This window comes from Lycium ferocissimum, chromosome 3 (assembly GCF_029784015.1).
Source record: "Lycium ferocissimum isolate CSIRO_LF1 chromosome 3, AGI_CSIRO_Lferr_CH_V1, whole genome shotgun sequence".
In the NCBI taxonomy this organism is placed as follows: domain Eukaryota; kingdom Viridiplantae; phylum Streptophyta; class Magnoliopsida; order Solanales; family Solanaceae; genus Lycium; species Lycium ferocissimum.
Genome location: NC_081344.1, coordinates 61066762 through 61083455, shown reverse-complemented (window position 1 = coordinate 61083455; position 16694 = coordinate 61066762). Strand labels below are relative to the sequence as shown.

The following is a 16694-nucleotide window of genomic DNA, read 5'->3' as shown; positions in this document are numbered from 1 at the left end:
CCCCCCTTCCTCCATCCATTTACTCTTCTTCAAAAAAAAAAAATCAGTACATTTTCCAACTTTGGCCACTCCTTCATCTTCATCAACATCATCATCTTCATTAGGAGTTGAAAAAAAAATCACACCAACTTCCTCAAATTTGATTACATGTGAAAGAAAGCTTCCTAATACCAAGTAGAACAAAGTTCATCCATTAATTTGATCAAACAATTAAGAATTTAAAGAAACCCACTTGGTGTTCTTCATAGTTTTCTCCAAATTCCTAACAATGGATTATTTTCATTGAAAAATCAACTCAAAGAATTAGTGCTTAGTGAGATTTTCTTTAACAAGAAGATTTTTCACATTTTTTTTTTTTTGAATTTGATTTGGGAAAAAAATTCAAATGTGAAAGGAAGCCTTCCTAACACCAAGTAGAACAAATTTCATCCATTAATTTGATCAAACAATCAAGAATTTAAAGAAAACTTTGTGTTTTCATAGCTTTCTCCAAATTGTTAACAATGGAGTTTAGTTTTTTCCCAAATCAAAGAATTAGTGCTTAAACAACTCCAACCAAGCTTCCAAACAAGTCAAGATTTTCTTTAATTAGCTAAGGAATAATCATATTTAAAACTGGGATGGGTGAAGGGTGAAGAAGAAGATGAAGTAGCCTAAAATGGAGGAAATTCTTATGAAAACAATATAAGAGCTGCACATCGACATTAACAAGTAGAAAATATGCTTAGTATAAAATAAATAAGTAGATAAGTAAATTAAATAATTATTGACTAAAAAGCTCTCTTCCAAACGTAAGTTAATTAGCTAAGGATAACTTGGAGCAATTGAACAAGTAGAAAATAATATGACTACAAAAGTTGAGCTTCGAAAAAACTAAATCCTTCGACGTCGTCGGACGGGCTGAAAGTTTTAAAACTTGCTTTAATAATTTGAGAGGAAGGGAAGAACTTACTTTGGTGTTGAAAAGGAATTGTTTTTCCTCTTTTATTCATAAACTGATAAAAAGGATTAAGACTTACATTTCAAAATGATAAACTAGACTTAAGGAATGAGTTGAAATGGGTTTAGGAGTCACCACCTAATTCATATCAATCAATATATAATATAAAGCTAGGCTGAGACAATCCTATGTGTCACCTCTCTATGGCCTCCATTGGCATTTATCTTTTTTCTCCTTTTTTTGACCTTTTCTCTAATTTTTCTCAATTATTTCATTTTAGAAAGTCATCTCCATAACTCATACCTATTCATTTTACATAAATTATATTCTTAATTAATATTAATAGTATCCATAACCCCCAAAACTTTTCATGTTCATAACCCCCAATCATTCACTATACAAGTTTATGAGACCTTAAAAGTCACACTAATGTCTATACCTTGAGCAATGTTGGTTATCCTCTATTTTTTAAGTGCAACAGCCACTACCGATTGTGTGCATTTGTTTGGGTTCTTGATGATATGAATGGAGGAACTCTTTAAAAAGTAATTTTAGTTTATCTCATTGCTTTTTTTTTTCTTCTAAGAAAATTTGATTATGTTACGTTGACAACATATATAGTCCTTCTTTCCTTTTTGATTAGGTTATGTTGATAATATAGTCCTTCTTATGTTGTTTTGGAGAATTTGATTATGTTATATTGTGTCTCTAAGGCAGAGTGTTTTCATAATTGAAGCAGAAAAAAGAAGTCCAATATATTCGTGCATGCGAGCTGCTGCTTAAAAAAGTATGTATGTATATATCCTTCTGTAGTCATGTAGATCAACTTTTAATAAGCCTAATGATAGAACATGAGAATGTAAAAATTGTTTTTAATTTTTAGAATAAAGTTTAATTCATAGGAAAGTTGTTTATTGATATGTAAAGAGACGGTCTTTAAGTTTTTCATTTTTTTGTTGTAATAGTTAAAACTTAAAAGTTCTCAAGTTTTTCAGACTTTCATAAATTATTACTACTGTCAATTGGGTCTAAACTCTTTGAGCGTACTACTTGAAATATGCAGAAATATTGGGCCAGGATAAAATAATTTAGTAAAGTTGTTTCTTTCTCTCTACTGGAATTGCTGTTTTTCTCTTAACCTTGATTCACCATTTATTTATTTCATCATATTTATAGAGGAACAAACTTTTTGTGTTGGTATTGAATATCTTTTTCTTTGTTCAGAACATGACAAGGGATAGATTTTTTCTTGGTTTAAAACATGGCAAGGAATATTACTAAATGAGCAATGGTAAGAGGAATTATTCAACATAAAAAGTAATTTTTAGGATATTTCATAAGATTAGTAAAAGATAATAGGAGATTTCATTACTTATGGAAGGATAACAGTTTATGAAGAGTATAAAAAAGAAAAGGAAAGAAGCAAAAGAAAAACATGTAACACGATTTATAACTTCTAATACAATATTTAAATTATATCTTACATAAAAATTATATATGTAATCTTAAAGAAAATGGTTACATTGTGGATCCTCTAAAATGAAAAGAGTATAATATTTGGATGAACAAAGCAATGGTAAAAGTTCTTATCAATAATTTTCGAGAAATATTAGAGTATGTTTGTTGTTTCACTTTATCGGCATGTGATATTTATATACTTCAAAACGTGGGAGATAGAAGAGGAAGATAACCAATCATAACTAAAATTATTTACTTTTTGGATGTTTATACAACATATAATTATGAAAAATTATATTTTTTAAAAATAATTAAGAGTAAAATTGATTTTTGGCATTTTCCATAAAATTAATAAGAAAGATAAAGGCCAATTAATTAGATTATTTTAAGGACATGTAACAACAAATACTAATTTTTGAAGGGACTGAATAAACAAAAAGCCAATTAACTAGATTATTTTAAAGAGAGATAACAACAATTACTAATTTTTTGATGGGATTGAACAAGCAAAGGTAAAAAAATGAATGGAAAAAAGAGTAGGTAAAGAGGAGCTTAGAAATAATGTTAGGATGAATACAAAGAATGGTAGAATTCATAAATAAAATTATTAATGGAAAGCAGTAGGGAAAAAAGATAAGAATAGAAGAGTAAATAATCTTGAAAAATAACAAAAAAAGAAGAAGAGAGATTTCAAAAACTTCAAGGTAATAAGAATATAATCAAATCTAAGGAGGGTTATTTATTCGATATCGAATTTGTTGAGCTAAGTTTTTTCCCATTTGAAAAATATAATTAGAACAACAGTAATGTTACAATTGAAGAATAGAGAAAAAAAAATTGATTGATGATTTTAATTAAAAAATCTAATAATAATTATTTAGCTATATTTTAATTTTATTTTGATGATCGCGCGAAGCGCGACCAAATTCACTAGTATAATATAAAGCTAGGCATAGACAAGGTGAGGTGACACCTCTCTATGGCCACCATTACTATTTATCTATTTTCTCAATTTTTTGAATTTTATCGCTATTTTATATTTAAAAAACTTCAGAAAATTAGGCACTCTTAATTATTCCCTATGATTAATGTCTATTGTTTTATGAACTAAATGTGTAATTACACTACATATTACTCCTGTTACGTTACTACCAATTCCGACAGTCACTATCTTGATCCCCTTAATTACTCTTGCACTATTTTCTCACTCCACTTCTTATTATTTTAATATATATTAAATGTGATATTCATTTGCCCTGTATATTTTTTGTATATATAAACCAAATAAGACAACAAGAGTTGGCCATCGTACGATTTTTGCAAAAGTTTTGTTGCACCTTTGATAGTATTTGGTCTTTTAGCTTTTCCAACTCTGGCCTATTAATTTTTAGTTTCTTCTAAGCATATTTGTATATATATATTTTTTAATAAAATCCTTTATGTTTCTCAACTTCTTCCACCTTATTGTTTGACTTCTTTATCACCTTAACGATAATATTATATTTTTTCTTATCTAGGTAAGTTTGAAGAAAATATTATTTTGGATGATGAAGATAAACGAATGACAAGGATCCAGATTCTGGTGGAAAATCTTTATCTGAAAGGTAAGCTATTTAAGATGGATTTTTTTGCATGTTTTCCTCCTACGTACAATATATACATAATTTGTTCTAAATTTTAATGTGACTTATGTTAGCTTGTAACTTTTCTAGGGAAATAAAAGCAAATCAAGCCTATGATAGGCAGTTCAGTTGAGAAAAAAGTTTATTTTATTGAGAATGATTCATAGGGGTGCTTTTATGATCTTTGCAAAAAAAAAAAAAAAAAAAAAAAAAAAAAAAAAATGCCTTGAACATAGACATTATAGATCCCACAAGAAGTTAGCAAAATTGTTTTCTTTCTTTAGAGTTGTAATTTCTTTGGCAGAAGGGTCTAGGTCCCCCCTGAACTTGTCGATTTTTATTCAGTGTACACCTAAACTTTACGTTGGCCTAATTATCTCCCTAAACTTGAAAATATGATAGGCACGACTCCCCTGGACGCTGACAACCCATGGAGGTGGTCAACACGCGCTGCCACATGGATTTTTTTGTCCATGTGGCATTTTTTAAAGGATAAAATATATATTTTTTACTTTTTTAAGTTCAACAATTATTTGAATCACCTTTTCGGGCCAAATCTGTAAAAAAAAGAACTTGAAAATATTTTGACTATAATTTTTTATTTGCCTAAAGATATAATTTTTTTATTTGCCTAAAGATAATGATATTCTAATCAAGTTATTTTTATATAAATATTTTGACTATAATTTTTTTATTTGCCTAAAGATAATGATATTCTAATCAAGTTATTTTTATATATTTGGCCAGGAAAAGAAGAAATACACAGTAAGAACAAATAATCATTGAATCTAAAAAAGAAATCAAATAAAATATTAACCAAATATTTTATGAATTTGACCCGAAAAAAATAATGCACAGTTGAAATAAATAGTACTTGCATGAAAAGAAAAATACACAATATTTTTGTAAAAAATACACCGTCTAAACTTCATTACTTTTGCTAAACCTTATTTTTATTTGAATAAAATAAATAGAATTTCAACTTGAAACTTTCAACTAAGTTATTTAGATTTGGATCCGAAAAAAGAAAAAAAAATACATAGCTAAAATAAATAATCATCATATCGAAAAAGAAAAAAACACAATTTGGATAAAATATGCAATGTATATTAAGAAAAACCAATAAGAAATACAATTGGATCAAATAAAATCATTATATTGATTATGTGGCAATTAATAGTTGAAAAATACCCCATTTGGAAGCTGATTTTTCGATTTTTCACCCATCCACGCGCCTAAAAGAGAGTGTATCCACGCTCTTTGCCACATCAGCGTCCAGGGGGGTCGTGCCTATCATATTTTCAAGTTTAGGGGGCTAATTAGGCCAACGTAAAATTTAAGTGTACACTGAATAAAAATCGACAAGTTAGGGGGGTCCTAGACCCTTCTGCCAATTTCTTTTTTTAAGTTTCCTTCTTGTACCAAATACTAGCTTTCTTACCTGTAATTAATGTTTATCAATATGTGTTAAAGATGGCATTATGTGACTCTAGAATATGACTTTTCAGTTCATGTAGATTTTTGGATCTGTGCTACATTAATGAGTGAAAAAAATGATAGACTAGACATAACAGAGAAGAAAAGAATGTACACTTTTATCTTGGCAGTCTATAAAAATCGAGAAGATCAGGAAAAAATTATTGTTCATGACACAATAGCTATATTAGAGACAAGAGGGGTTGCTCAGATGATAAGCACTCTCCACCTCTAACCCGAAAGTTGTGGGTTCGAGTCACCAAAAGATCTAAACCGGGACGCTCCGGGAAAGGAGGGGTGGGTAAAAAAAAATACTAGCTAGATTAGAAACTAGAAATTAGGAAATGAGTAGAAACTATAAATTTGACCCAACAGGCAACAATAATGGATATATAATCATTCATATTAAGAAAAATGTCTTAAATGAAGAAGTAAAAAGATACATTATCTTTTTTCTCCTTTTTATTAATTTCTTATTTTTTGTTTCTCTTATTCAAATTTACATATACCGATTTTAATGGATTATTCCATATTGAACCTATAAAATTTCTAAAATATATTTGTCCCATTATTTTAATGAAGGAATGTTGGGAAAAACTCTAAAAAGTGATCGGAATCTTGAAAAGGTGTTTGATTAGTTTAAATTGTTTTTTTTTTTTTAACAAAAGTTATGACATTCATTTTTAGTTGTATTTCGATGGTTTTGGTGACTGCGCTTGTACACTAGTGTTTAAAGTATATTAGGGAACCTATGTGTCACTGAAAATATAACTCCGGCTAGTCTACGAAACTTGTGATAGGTAAGAGTTAAAATATTCTAAAGGAAATGTGTTAGGAAATCTTTAAAATCTGAAAAAAAAAGAAAGTATTGTTCCCTTCCGAACTTAAGTTAATTAGCTAAGGCCATATTTAAAACTTGTTTCGTCTGACAATAACATAGGAGTTGAACATCGACATTAACAAGTAAAATATATACTTAGTATAAAATAAATAAGTATATAACTAAAGTAGATAATTATTAACTAAGCAAAAATTAGTTTGTTATAATTTGCGGAGCAACAGAAATAAATATCCAATTGAGCTTCAAAAAAAATAAAAGTTTTAAAAGTTGGTTTAATAATTTGAGAGGGAAGGAAGAACTTACTTTGGTAGTGAAAAAGAATTGTTTTTCCTCTTTTATTCATAGACTTATCAAAAGGATTAAGACTACATTTCAAAATGATAACTAGACTTGAGGAATGACTTGGATGGTCATGGTTTAAAAGAAATTTGATGCCATCTAAAAAAATAATCTGAAATCAATGACCCTTCAAAGATATCTTGACTCAAAAGTCAATTTTTTTTTACTTAATCGTTTTTAACAAAAACACTCGTTGTCATTTGGTTCATTTCGCTAGACGCCCGCGCCTATCAGTATGTAAAGTAAATTACAGTAGTTGAATGTATAATTGTTTTCTCGGAACCGTCGAAAATGTTCTATACTCGGAAAATTAATACTCCCTCTGTTTCAATTTGTTTGAACCTATTTCCTTTTTAATCCGTGCCAAAATGAATGACATCTTTCCTAATTTGGAAACAAATTCACTTTATGAATGATTTACAACCACATAATTTTTCAAGGCTTATTTTGAACCATAAGTTTCAAAAGTCTTCCCTCTTTCTTAAATGTCGTACTACCAAATGAGTTCATATAAATTGAAACGGAGGGAGTATATGAATTTTTCTTTTGACAAGATATTAATGGCGAGACTTAACTATGTTGCTTGATTTATTGTTTGTTGAATGTGAGAAACATTTTATTTTACATTGAATGAAATGCGAGGAAAAAAGAAAAAGAAAAGGGACAACGACCAAAGCCAATTACTCCTTCCGTCTCATTCTATGTAGTACACTTTCTTTTATGTAATAACTAGGAGGTATTTACGTATAAGAACTACAACAATCCGTAGCTATATTGTGTATTCAATTTACTGCTCATAGCTCTATTGCATTTACCCTTTCCCAGATTCAATGTATTCTCATCTCTCTCTCTCTCTCTCTCCTCTCCCTCATTCCTGTCTTCTCCCTCACTCCTCTGTCTCTCCGTTTCCACCATTAATGCCTCGCCAGAGTTGGTGTATTTGCCGACAAGCAGCGACGCAACAAGCCACGAACAACGACAACCCTAGGAGGTGATCGCGGGTAACTCCATCACGTCAAGGTAACTCCATCACGTCAACAGTAGCATAAACACTACGCCGCCATTGAAGAAGAAGACCCAGACAACTATGTTTTTCTTGAAGAATATCTAAACAATGACGATCAACTCTGTCGCGTCAACAACAACATAAACACACCACGTCGCCATTGAAGAAGAAGACCTAGGCGACGATGTATTTGGGTGTATTCATCGATCTGAGTGTATTTGCTCAATTTTCAAAGGAACTTTTACATCTTTGGCCGGAATTCATAGCTTCTTCTCCTTCTTGTATCTCAGATCTAAGTGTATTTTATTTCTTGTATCTTCATATCTAAGTGTATTTGAGTGTATTCGTCATTTTTTGAGTGTAAATATTTGAGTGTATTCGTCGATCTGAGTGTATTTGCTCAATTTTCAGAGGAATTTTTACATCTCTGGCCAGAATCCATGGCTTCTTCTCCTTCTTGTATCTCAGATCTGAGTATATTTTATTTCTTGTATCTCCAGATCTGAGTGTATTCATCATTTTCTTAGTGTAAATATAAGGTATATGTATTTGGCTGATTGTATTTTTGGACAAACTAGATGTATTTGACTGTATGTGTTGTTGAATGATGTATATACAAATGTATTTCGCTGACTGTATTTTGAAACTGTGTATTTGAACATCCGAATACACGTGAAACTGTGTATTTGAATACACTTAAATACACGCGAAATAGCTATAACATAGCTACGAGATGTAATTAAGAAAAAAGTAGCTACAGTTAGTTAGAAGCCTAGAAACTATAGCTCTATTTATGTAAGTTACCGTTCTTTTATTTGTCCCAAAATGAGTACTTTCTCTGGCCCATTTTACTTGTCATGTAATGTTTTTGCACATCCCTTAAAGAAACTTTGAATAAAAGGGTAATTCAACTATATTATCCTATCTATTGGTTGATCTTAATTTAATACTACTCTCTTTTTTCACCACATTAATATCTCTCCACATTTATTGAGTAAGGACAAAGGTGAAAACTAGTGGTTAACTATAATGTATCTTGATTTTCTAAAATGACAATTATTTTGGACCGTCTATTTTTAGTAAGGACGACAACTAAAGATAATTTTTTTTATTTACTCTTAATGAAATGATTTATAGCTAGACAAATGTCTAAAGTTTAGTTTAGATCACCATTTCAAAAGTCTTTTTTTTTTTTCTAACTCCGCACCCAATCAAATTGTGCCACATAAGATACATAGGGAGTACTATGTATATGTAGCAAGCAGGAGGTAGGGGGCAAACAACACTGATATTATGGATTTTATAAGAATGAAGAGAACTAAAATGGATGTTTCGAATGGATGTTTCGAATGGATGTTTCGAACTTTTAAAATTGAAATGCAACCAAAACAAGAGTATGGTTGGGAAGAAGCTACATTTTTCCCTTAGTGATATAAACTCGTAACCAAAATATTCAGCTATGGATCCACAAGAGAGGAGAAAGACCACTACTGGAGTACCAAGTGCTGATAAATTGCACAATGTGGGCAAAGATAACGGTTAAAATTAAAATCACTCTATATGTTTCATCTTATGTTACGCTCTTTCTTTCACTATTTCCTCTTTCTTTTAGTATTATTTTTTTTGGAAGTTTCATAAATACTAGTAAATGAGTTAGAAATTTCATAGAGCCCGTTTGGATTGGCTTATAAGCTGGTTTGACCAGCTTATAAGCCATTTTTAACTTATTTGGGTGTTTGGTAAAAATAGAAAATAGCTTAAATTAAGTTAAAAAGTGCTTAAAATAAGCCAAAACCAAGAAGTTGCTCAACCTCAACTTATTTTTTATTTTTTTTTGGATTAAAAGCCATTTTGGTTTGATCAACAACTTCACCCTTTTATCCTTTATATTTTTTATTAATTCCAATACTACCCTTCTAAAAACCCTTTAAACACTTTCAGCACTTATGCTTAAAAGCCACTTTTTTTCCGCTAATCCAAACGGGCTCATAATCTACAACCAATTTCATTATTACATTTAGTACAACAATTAGGTTTACATGATATACCAAAAAGGAACCTATTTCCTCTCCCAAAGTCAAGGAGTTCATATTATATTAAAATTCCTTAATTTAAGCTTATCAAATAATTATATCGTTATTATTCATAGTAAGAGCCATTACTAAGTTAGAAATTATCCCACAATTAGATCTAGAAAACGTAGTCTTTTGTCAGGCGATATATGAAGAATCCTTAACCCAAAAAAAAGGGGTATTGTTTCATATATGAATAATGTTTTTCATGTAAGAATGATATATTACAATGACCACCAATAACAATTTGTACAAAACATCTTATTTGATAGTCCTTTTAAGAATAATATATTAATGGTATATGCTTGATATAAACATATACAATTAATATATAATTTACAGTTAGAATAATGTATCGTATAAATATAGTTTATACATACAGTATAGTATACCTAACATACATATATATAATTAATATCACTTTTGCATTTGCACTAATAGACCATGCTATTTATATGTGCATAGTAGTATATTAGTTACATCCTTAGCATGAAGTATACTTATACCATATATCATCCATATATGCTCGTAATATATGATTTATACTTAAAATAATATATCGTATGTATATAATTTATACATGCATCATAGTATACTTAACATGCATATATAATTAAATAATCACTTTTGCATTTTCACTAATTTACCAAATATACTATTTTAACCAAAAAAAAAATAGTAATTATTTTTTTATGTGTGCCATACTTCCATAAACCATATCTTTCCATGTACTTTTGTTAATATTAATATATTCAAATAATTTCTTTTAGTCACAAAAAAATAAAAATAATTGCATCAATCATCAAGTAAAAATAATAATAATAAAAAAGAATAAAGAGGAAACGAAAGAAAAAAAATCTTCTTAAAACAGTTGATGGAATATGGGATTTGAAGTTATTTTTGATTTGTTTATTTCAAAAATTACATTCTCTCTTATGCCATTTTCATATATTTGAGGGGAATGATTTTTAAAGAAAGATCAATTAAAAAGTGGGTAGCATTAATCGTTGGAACTCCCAAAATTAAGCATTATTAATATCTTAGGAATGTAAAGGTTGCACTTTTTTTTAAGTTAAAATTTCGAATAAGTTGTATTTATGTAATTTTTAGAAAGTAGTTGTAATCTTTTTATTTGCCATTTTAAAAAGTTGTATTTGTGTGACTTCCCCACCTTCTTTTTTTTTTTTTTTTTTTTTTTTTAGAGAAAGACTCCATATAGTAAAAAGTAATTTAGCGTGACACTTTTTATTGAAACGGGTCTCCAAATGTGGTTCCGATTTACATTTTTTAGCCTCTTGTGATTCGTTAGTTGTTTTATCCAAAAAATGAGTGCGGGGATGGACCCATTTTTCCTCATAAAAGCAACTAAGATGACAAAGAAGCCCAAAACAACAATGAAACAAACACGCTTCAGTAACCCAAATTGTAGTTGCATAAAAAAGCAATGGCTTTTGAGTGCTAGGATTATAACAGCAGTGCAGTTTACCTCATTCCCCAATGAAGTCGTGAATATGTCTACGTTAAATGAATTGCAGAATCCTTTTTCATATTATTTGAGATTTCGGTAACTTAACCTCGGAAATCAATCCAAATAAATTCTTTAGAACAGACTTCCCAATACACCATAGTACCGCGGCTCCAGAAACTTAGAACCAAATTAGAGTTTTAGTATTCAAAAGTGAATAGTTTGGAAGTATATTTCAAGTGAAACACAGGTTTACAAAAATCTTCAGTTTTCACGCGAAGTTCATGTCCGAACACAATTTCAGCTCAAGTTCAAAAACTCATTTTATCCCAGTCCAACTTAAAACATCAACCAAACACCTCTTTGCATGCATAAACCAAACATCGATATAGAACACACAACAAATAAGGGAACACGTGAACAGATGATATTGCGTCCTAGTATAATACAGAAAGATGAATGGACCATGTACAGCTGCATTCATGGAATCCCAGAGGAAAAGAAGGGGGGTGTGGGAGAGGACATGCAAGCCTATTTAATCTTGTCAAGTTTTCTCCTTTTACCTTTCTTTTCCTTTCTGCTCTTTTTTTATAATTCATTTTTACAAACACATGATAAACACGACCCGCGGACTACAAAATACACTTCATCTGTCACAGGTCAGTCATCATCAGACACACACACAACATCACTTACATTAGTAGCTATGGCTGAAGAGGTAGGACCTCCCTGTACACCATCGAGTGTTTGAAATTCAGATAGGTCCAATACATCAAAGTCAGAGCCCACATCTGGTAAAGGTGGCATAATGTTCGGCCTATTTGCACGAGGTTGATTCTCCACATTAAAAAGCAGTTCCTGTGCAGAGATAGACGGGTTTCGTGCAGCAGGCAATCCGCCAATGTCATGCTGCGGAGTCGCATTCCGAGAACTAGAAAGATCTACAGCTAACTGTGGAACCAACGGCGTAGGTATTTGATGTTGTGGAGGTTGGGATGGGGATGATGTTTGTAGAGAAACATGTGGGGGAAGTGAGGATAATGATGCAGCCATGTTAGTGGTGCACAGAGTTGAGGGGCTGCTGCTAGTAGACATGGATGTAGGAGGTCTGAAAGGCTGAAGATGTGGGGCTGGAGCACGGATCTCGCCACCTACCCTAAGATTACCAGTGGACGGGGTAATTGCACTGATGAGAGGAGGCCTGCCTGCAGACTGTGCTGCTGAACGACTAACAATAGCTGTCTGCTGAGTAGGTGCTGGTTGGCCAGCTAAAGACAACCCAGTAACAGGTGAACATCTAACTGTAGGCTGAGAAATCCCACCAGAATGTACTGAACGATTAGAGGGGACAGAAGTCTCCTGTCTAACATGTGCTTGGCCAGCTGAGGACAAACCGGTGACAGGGGAAGCTCTCAAAGAAGCTGGGACTGAATTTTGCAGGCTAGCTGAAGACGAACCAGTCACAGGAGAAGACCTCAAATTAGGCTGCTGGGATACCTGATGTAGATGCTGCAAATAACTAGAAGGCACAACTACAAAGAACAATACTTCAGTACACAAGAAAAGACAATTTTTACTTGAGAAGTTACCAGCCTGACTTGTATAACCTAGTAAAAGTTGCACAAACTAGCACCATCTTTCAATCACATGATATATGTAATGGAAGACCCCTATAAGGGGATTAAAATTGTATTTTAAATCAAATCTGGACGCAAGTGTCAGTTCAAAATGATGACAAGAAAGGTTAACCACTCTTTGGAAATGCATAACCAACATTGATTACATACCTTGACGCATGCCTGGAAGCCCCGAAGGTTTGAGATTCATGCACTTGCATCTGAAAGCATCTGCCAAAAGCTTATTCATGAGAACTTTGTTCTGATTCACATCAAGTTCTTTCTTCTTCCGAAGAAATACTGTCTCAGCCTCCTGAAGTTTATCATCATATTTCTTACGGATTTGTGCAATCATATCCTCTATCTCCTTCTCGCAATCAGATCTCAGACGCAATTTCTGTTCAAAAAGAGAAGACCTTTAAGAAATAAAGGAATTGGAGCAAAGAATCACGAAGAACGAAATTGGAACTAACCATGTCCTCAAGAATCTTGGCGCCTTTTTCCCTTTCTTTATGTATCCTTTCCCAATCTTTATGCAGAGGATCAGCATTGACAGGAAGAGTTGAATTCCAAGCGGCCATCTGATGGTCAGGATGAACTGGTATGTTCCTGGGTCCTTGAACAACGGCAATATTAGTGTTATGTTGCAGAACTGCTTGACTAGGAAGCTCAGCGGAACCTGGCACTTGAACTGGAGTTCCAATATTCTGGGAAGATGCAACCTGTTCTGAAATGGGTCTAGGATCCACTCTACCGACTTCTGAGAAATTAGTCCGATCACAGCTGAGGGGTGACATCTCAACATCAACAGATGGACACTCTTCCGAATTACGACCTGCCTGTAAGGGTTCCATCGTCTCCCCATCAACATGACGAGGAGACCCAAGGTCTGGGGTAAAGTTCCTTTGATCATTATGGGTATGATGCGTAACGTCGCTCGGTGGCTCGTTAGCAGCAAGCGAAAAAACATCAGAAGCTGGCTGCTGTTGCTCAGAACTATTAATTAATACAGCTTCAGGATTGTTGGCTCCATACTGCCCAGCATCCACTTCAACTTGTGTTCCACTCTGATTTTCTGGGAGCGGCATCTCATGAGTGAGTGTTTCATTATATCCTGAAGACTGGAAACATTCGTACTGATTTAGCTCATCCAGTTTAAGTGCAAAATCATCAATAATGGAACAATCTAGATGTTTCCACAATATATCGGGAACTGCAAGTCACCAGAAAACAATGGTCCAATTTACCTGTTTTGCAGCTTGAATAAAACTAGGAGGTAACTTACCAATTACTAGCTCAAAACAATCTAAACAGAGCATGTCTTTGCAATTTGAGACATCTTTACTTTCCTAAGGAGAGTTTATATACCTGTGCATTCTGAATCCAGATGTTCTACAATAACACAATACAAACACCAAATAAATTTGGAAGACAAAGACCACTTACTTGATTTTGAGGTAAAGAACCACCATCATCACAACAAAGAACTGCTGCTATCGAAGGCACGTCAACTATCAATTCCTTGGGAGAAATTTGGTTTCTATCCGTGGATCTAACTGCACCTCTCGGGTTATGTTCAGCATTTTGCAAATGAGAATTATTTTCCACACTATCATGTTCTGTATTCAATTCTTCAATAACATTATTTACTTCTGAATGATCATTCCCCATACCTACATTCCCCAACAAATGCTCTCCAGCTGGATCCTCCAATAGAACTTCAGTATGTTCTTCAGGAGGCAGAGGAAACACAGAAATAATTTCCTCTGAACTGCCACCTGAATCACCCACTTCATTAGGCTTCTTGGATCTAGCAACCAATGCTTCAGCCGTGGAGGGGATCCCAACTTGCTCCTCTGTTGCCGGTGTTGTTAAAACATTTGAAGTTTCAACAGGAAGAATATTTGACACATTGGAAGTAGATGGAGGTACATCTGGATCACCTACTTCATTAGGCTGGTTGGATTTAGCAACCAATGCATCAGCAACTTGCTTCTCGGTTGCTGGCATTGTTAAAACATTTGAAGTTTCAACAGGAACAACATTTGACTTATCGGAAGTAGATGCTGGTAGATCTGGATCACCTACTTCATTAGGCTGGTTGGATCTAGCATCCAATGCTCCAATTCCCTCTGAACTACCACCTAGATCACCACGTTCATTAGGCTCTAGCTGATTGGATCTAGCAACTAACTCTCCAGCTGTGGGCACAATCTCAACTTGCTCCTCCATAGCTGGCGTTGTTGAAACATTTGTAGTTTCAATAGGAAGAATATTTGACTCATCAGAAGTAGATGCAGGTACATTTGGATCACCTAATTCATTCGACCGCTTGGATATAGCAACCAATCCTCCATCGACAGACTTGACCCCAGCTAGGTCCTCTGTAGCTGGAGTTGATAAAACATTTGTAGATTCAATAGGAAGAATATCTACCTCATCAGAAGTAGATGCTGGTACATCAGACCGCATGCTATCCAAAATATTACCTGCATTCAGTTCCTCAACACGATGTTCGGATACAGAGCGAACAATCTTGAGAGAATTGTGAGAGACATTTACATTTTCCTGAGAGCGCCCTACGCCATCTATCGGATAAGATCCAACACCCCCCCTAAAGGAATTTGCTTTGGCCAACCAAGAAGCAGCCTTCTGTATTTCCTCGTTCTTCATAGCAGAGTGTTCTACCTCAAGCTCTTTAAGGTGCTGATCCTTGTGGCATTTGAGCTCTTGCATTTTTCTTGAAAATTCAGTTTCTAATGTTTTTTGTTTATCCTTTGTTGCAGCATTCTGACCATATATAGACCGAAGAACAGCAAAATGCAGTCTGTAATCCTCCTCAAGCTCTTCCTTCTTCTTTTCCCATATTTTCTGGAACTCTTCAATTTCCTCCTTTTGCTTTTGTACCAGTTTTGACATTCGCCTCTCACATCTATACTGGACCTCCTTAATGAAGTTTTCCCTTTCAATATCCACAAGTTCTTCTTTAGGCGTCACAATGCATTCCCTGGACAACTTTTTAACTTGCAATGTTTCTTCCATTTCCTTTTGCACATTCAGCTGGGGAGATTCTACAGCGTGTGACATGCTTCCTGTTGATGGTTCTTCTGCAACAGATCTCGCAGCTGATAAAGAACACTTGGAAGAACTTGAAGCATTATCATTTTGATCCAACTGCTGTAGGAACGACTTTTTCAAGGAACGGATCCTCAGACAGACACTGTTTGTCTCTTCCTCAGTGCATCCAAACTGTAAGTGCTGCTTTGCTAGCGAGAATGTCTCCTCTTTGTCAATCTTTTGCTTTAAGATTGAAGCTGCAACCCAACACTGAGAATTCACAGTAAACGTCAAATAAGGAAATCACAGCGACGGTAAAGATGTTTTTCTTGAAGCAAGAAGCACACTAAGAGGTCCTTAGGTGTATAGACAAGGTGCAGGGAAATAATGCAGGAATTGTAATGTAGGAACTACCCAACTAGTAATGCAGGTTCTGTTATGCAGGAATTAAGCTGTGTGTATTGTTTACTTCTAGAAAAAATTTGTTTAATACAGGTGGGTTATTTTGGTCATTTTGGTTGTTTTAATCCGTGTATTACTTATCCTCGTATTATTCCACCTTCTTTCGCAATAAAACAAAAAATATATTCGTACATAACCTTTGCATATTAGTTATGCAGGAAACAGAAACACCAACCAAACAATATATTATTATCATTATTATTATTACTACTACTATTTCATAATCGTGGTGACCGACGAGCTTGTGCCACCTCGACTAATTCCATGGGTTACTTGCTAGACATGATTGAATTTGAGAACATGCATATTACCAGATTAATCGGATCTGATAAACCATGGT

The 16694-nt window shown here is 33.3% G+C and overlaps 1 protein-coding gene across 5 annotated transcripts in view; it reads right to left on the bottom strand.

Moving 5' to 3' along the window:
* Positions 1–11624: 11624 nt before the first annotated feature.
* The window catches only part of LOC132050331 (helicase protein MOM1-like), a 33789-nt gene continuing 28719 nt past the window's right edge, over positions 11625–16694 (bottom strand). For 3 of the 5 annotated variants that reach the window (XM_059441545.1, XM_059441547.1, XM_059441546.1), the window contains exons 17-20: positions 14282–16162; positions 13309–13956; positions 13007–13232; positions 11625–12751 (exon numbers count right to left, since the gene is read on the bottom strand). In XM_059441545.1, coding sequence (XP_059297528.1) covers positions 11880–12751; positions 13007–13232; positions 13309–13956; positions 14282–16162 — 3627 coding nt within the window. In that variant the 3' untranslated portion in view covers positions 11625–11879. Of the gene's footprint in view, positions 12752–13006; positions 13233–13308; positions 14049–14281; positions 16163–16694 lie in introns of those variants that run through there. The other 2 variants (XM_059441548.1, XM_059441549.1) reach the window with 2 other exon arrangements.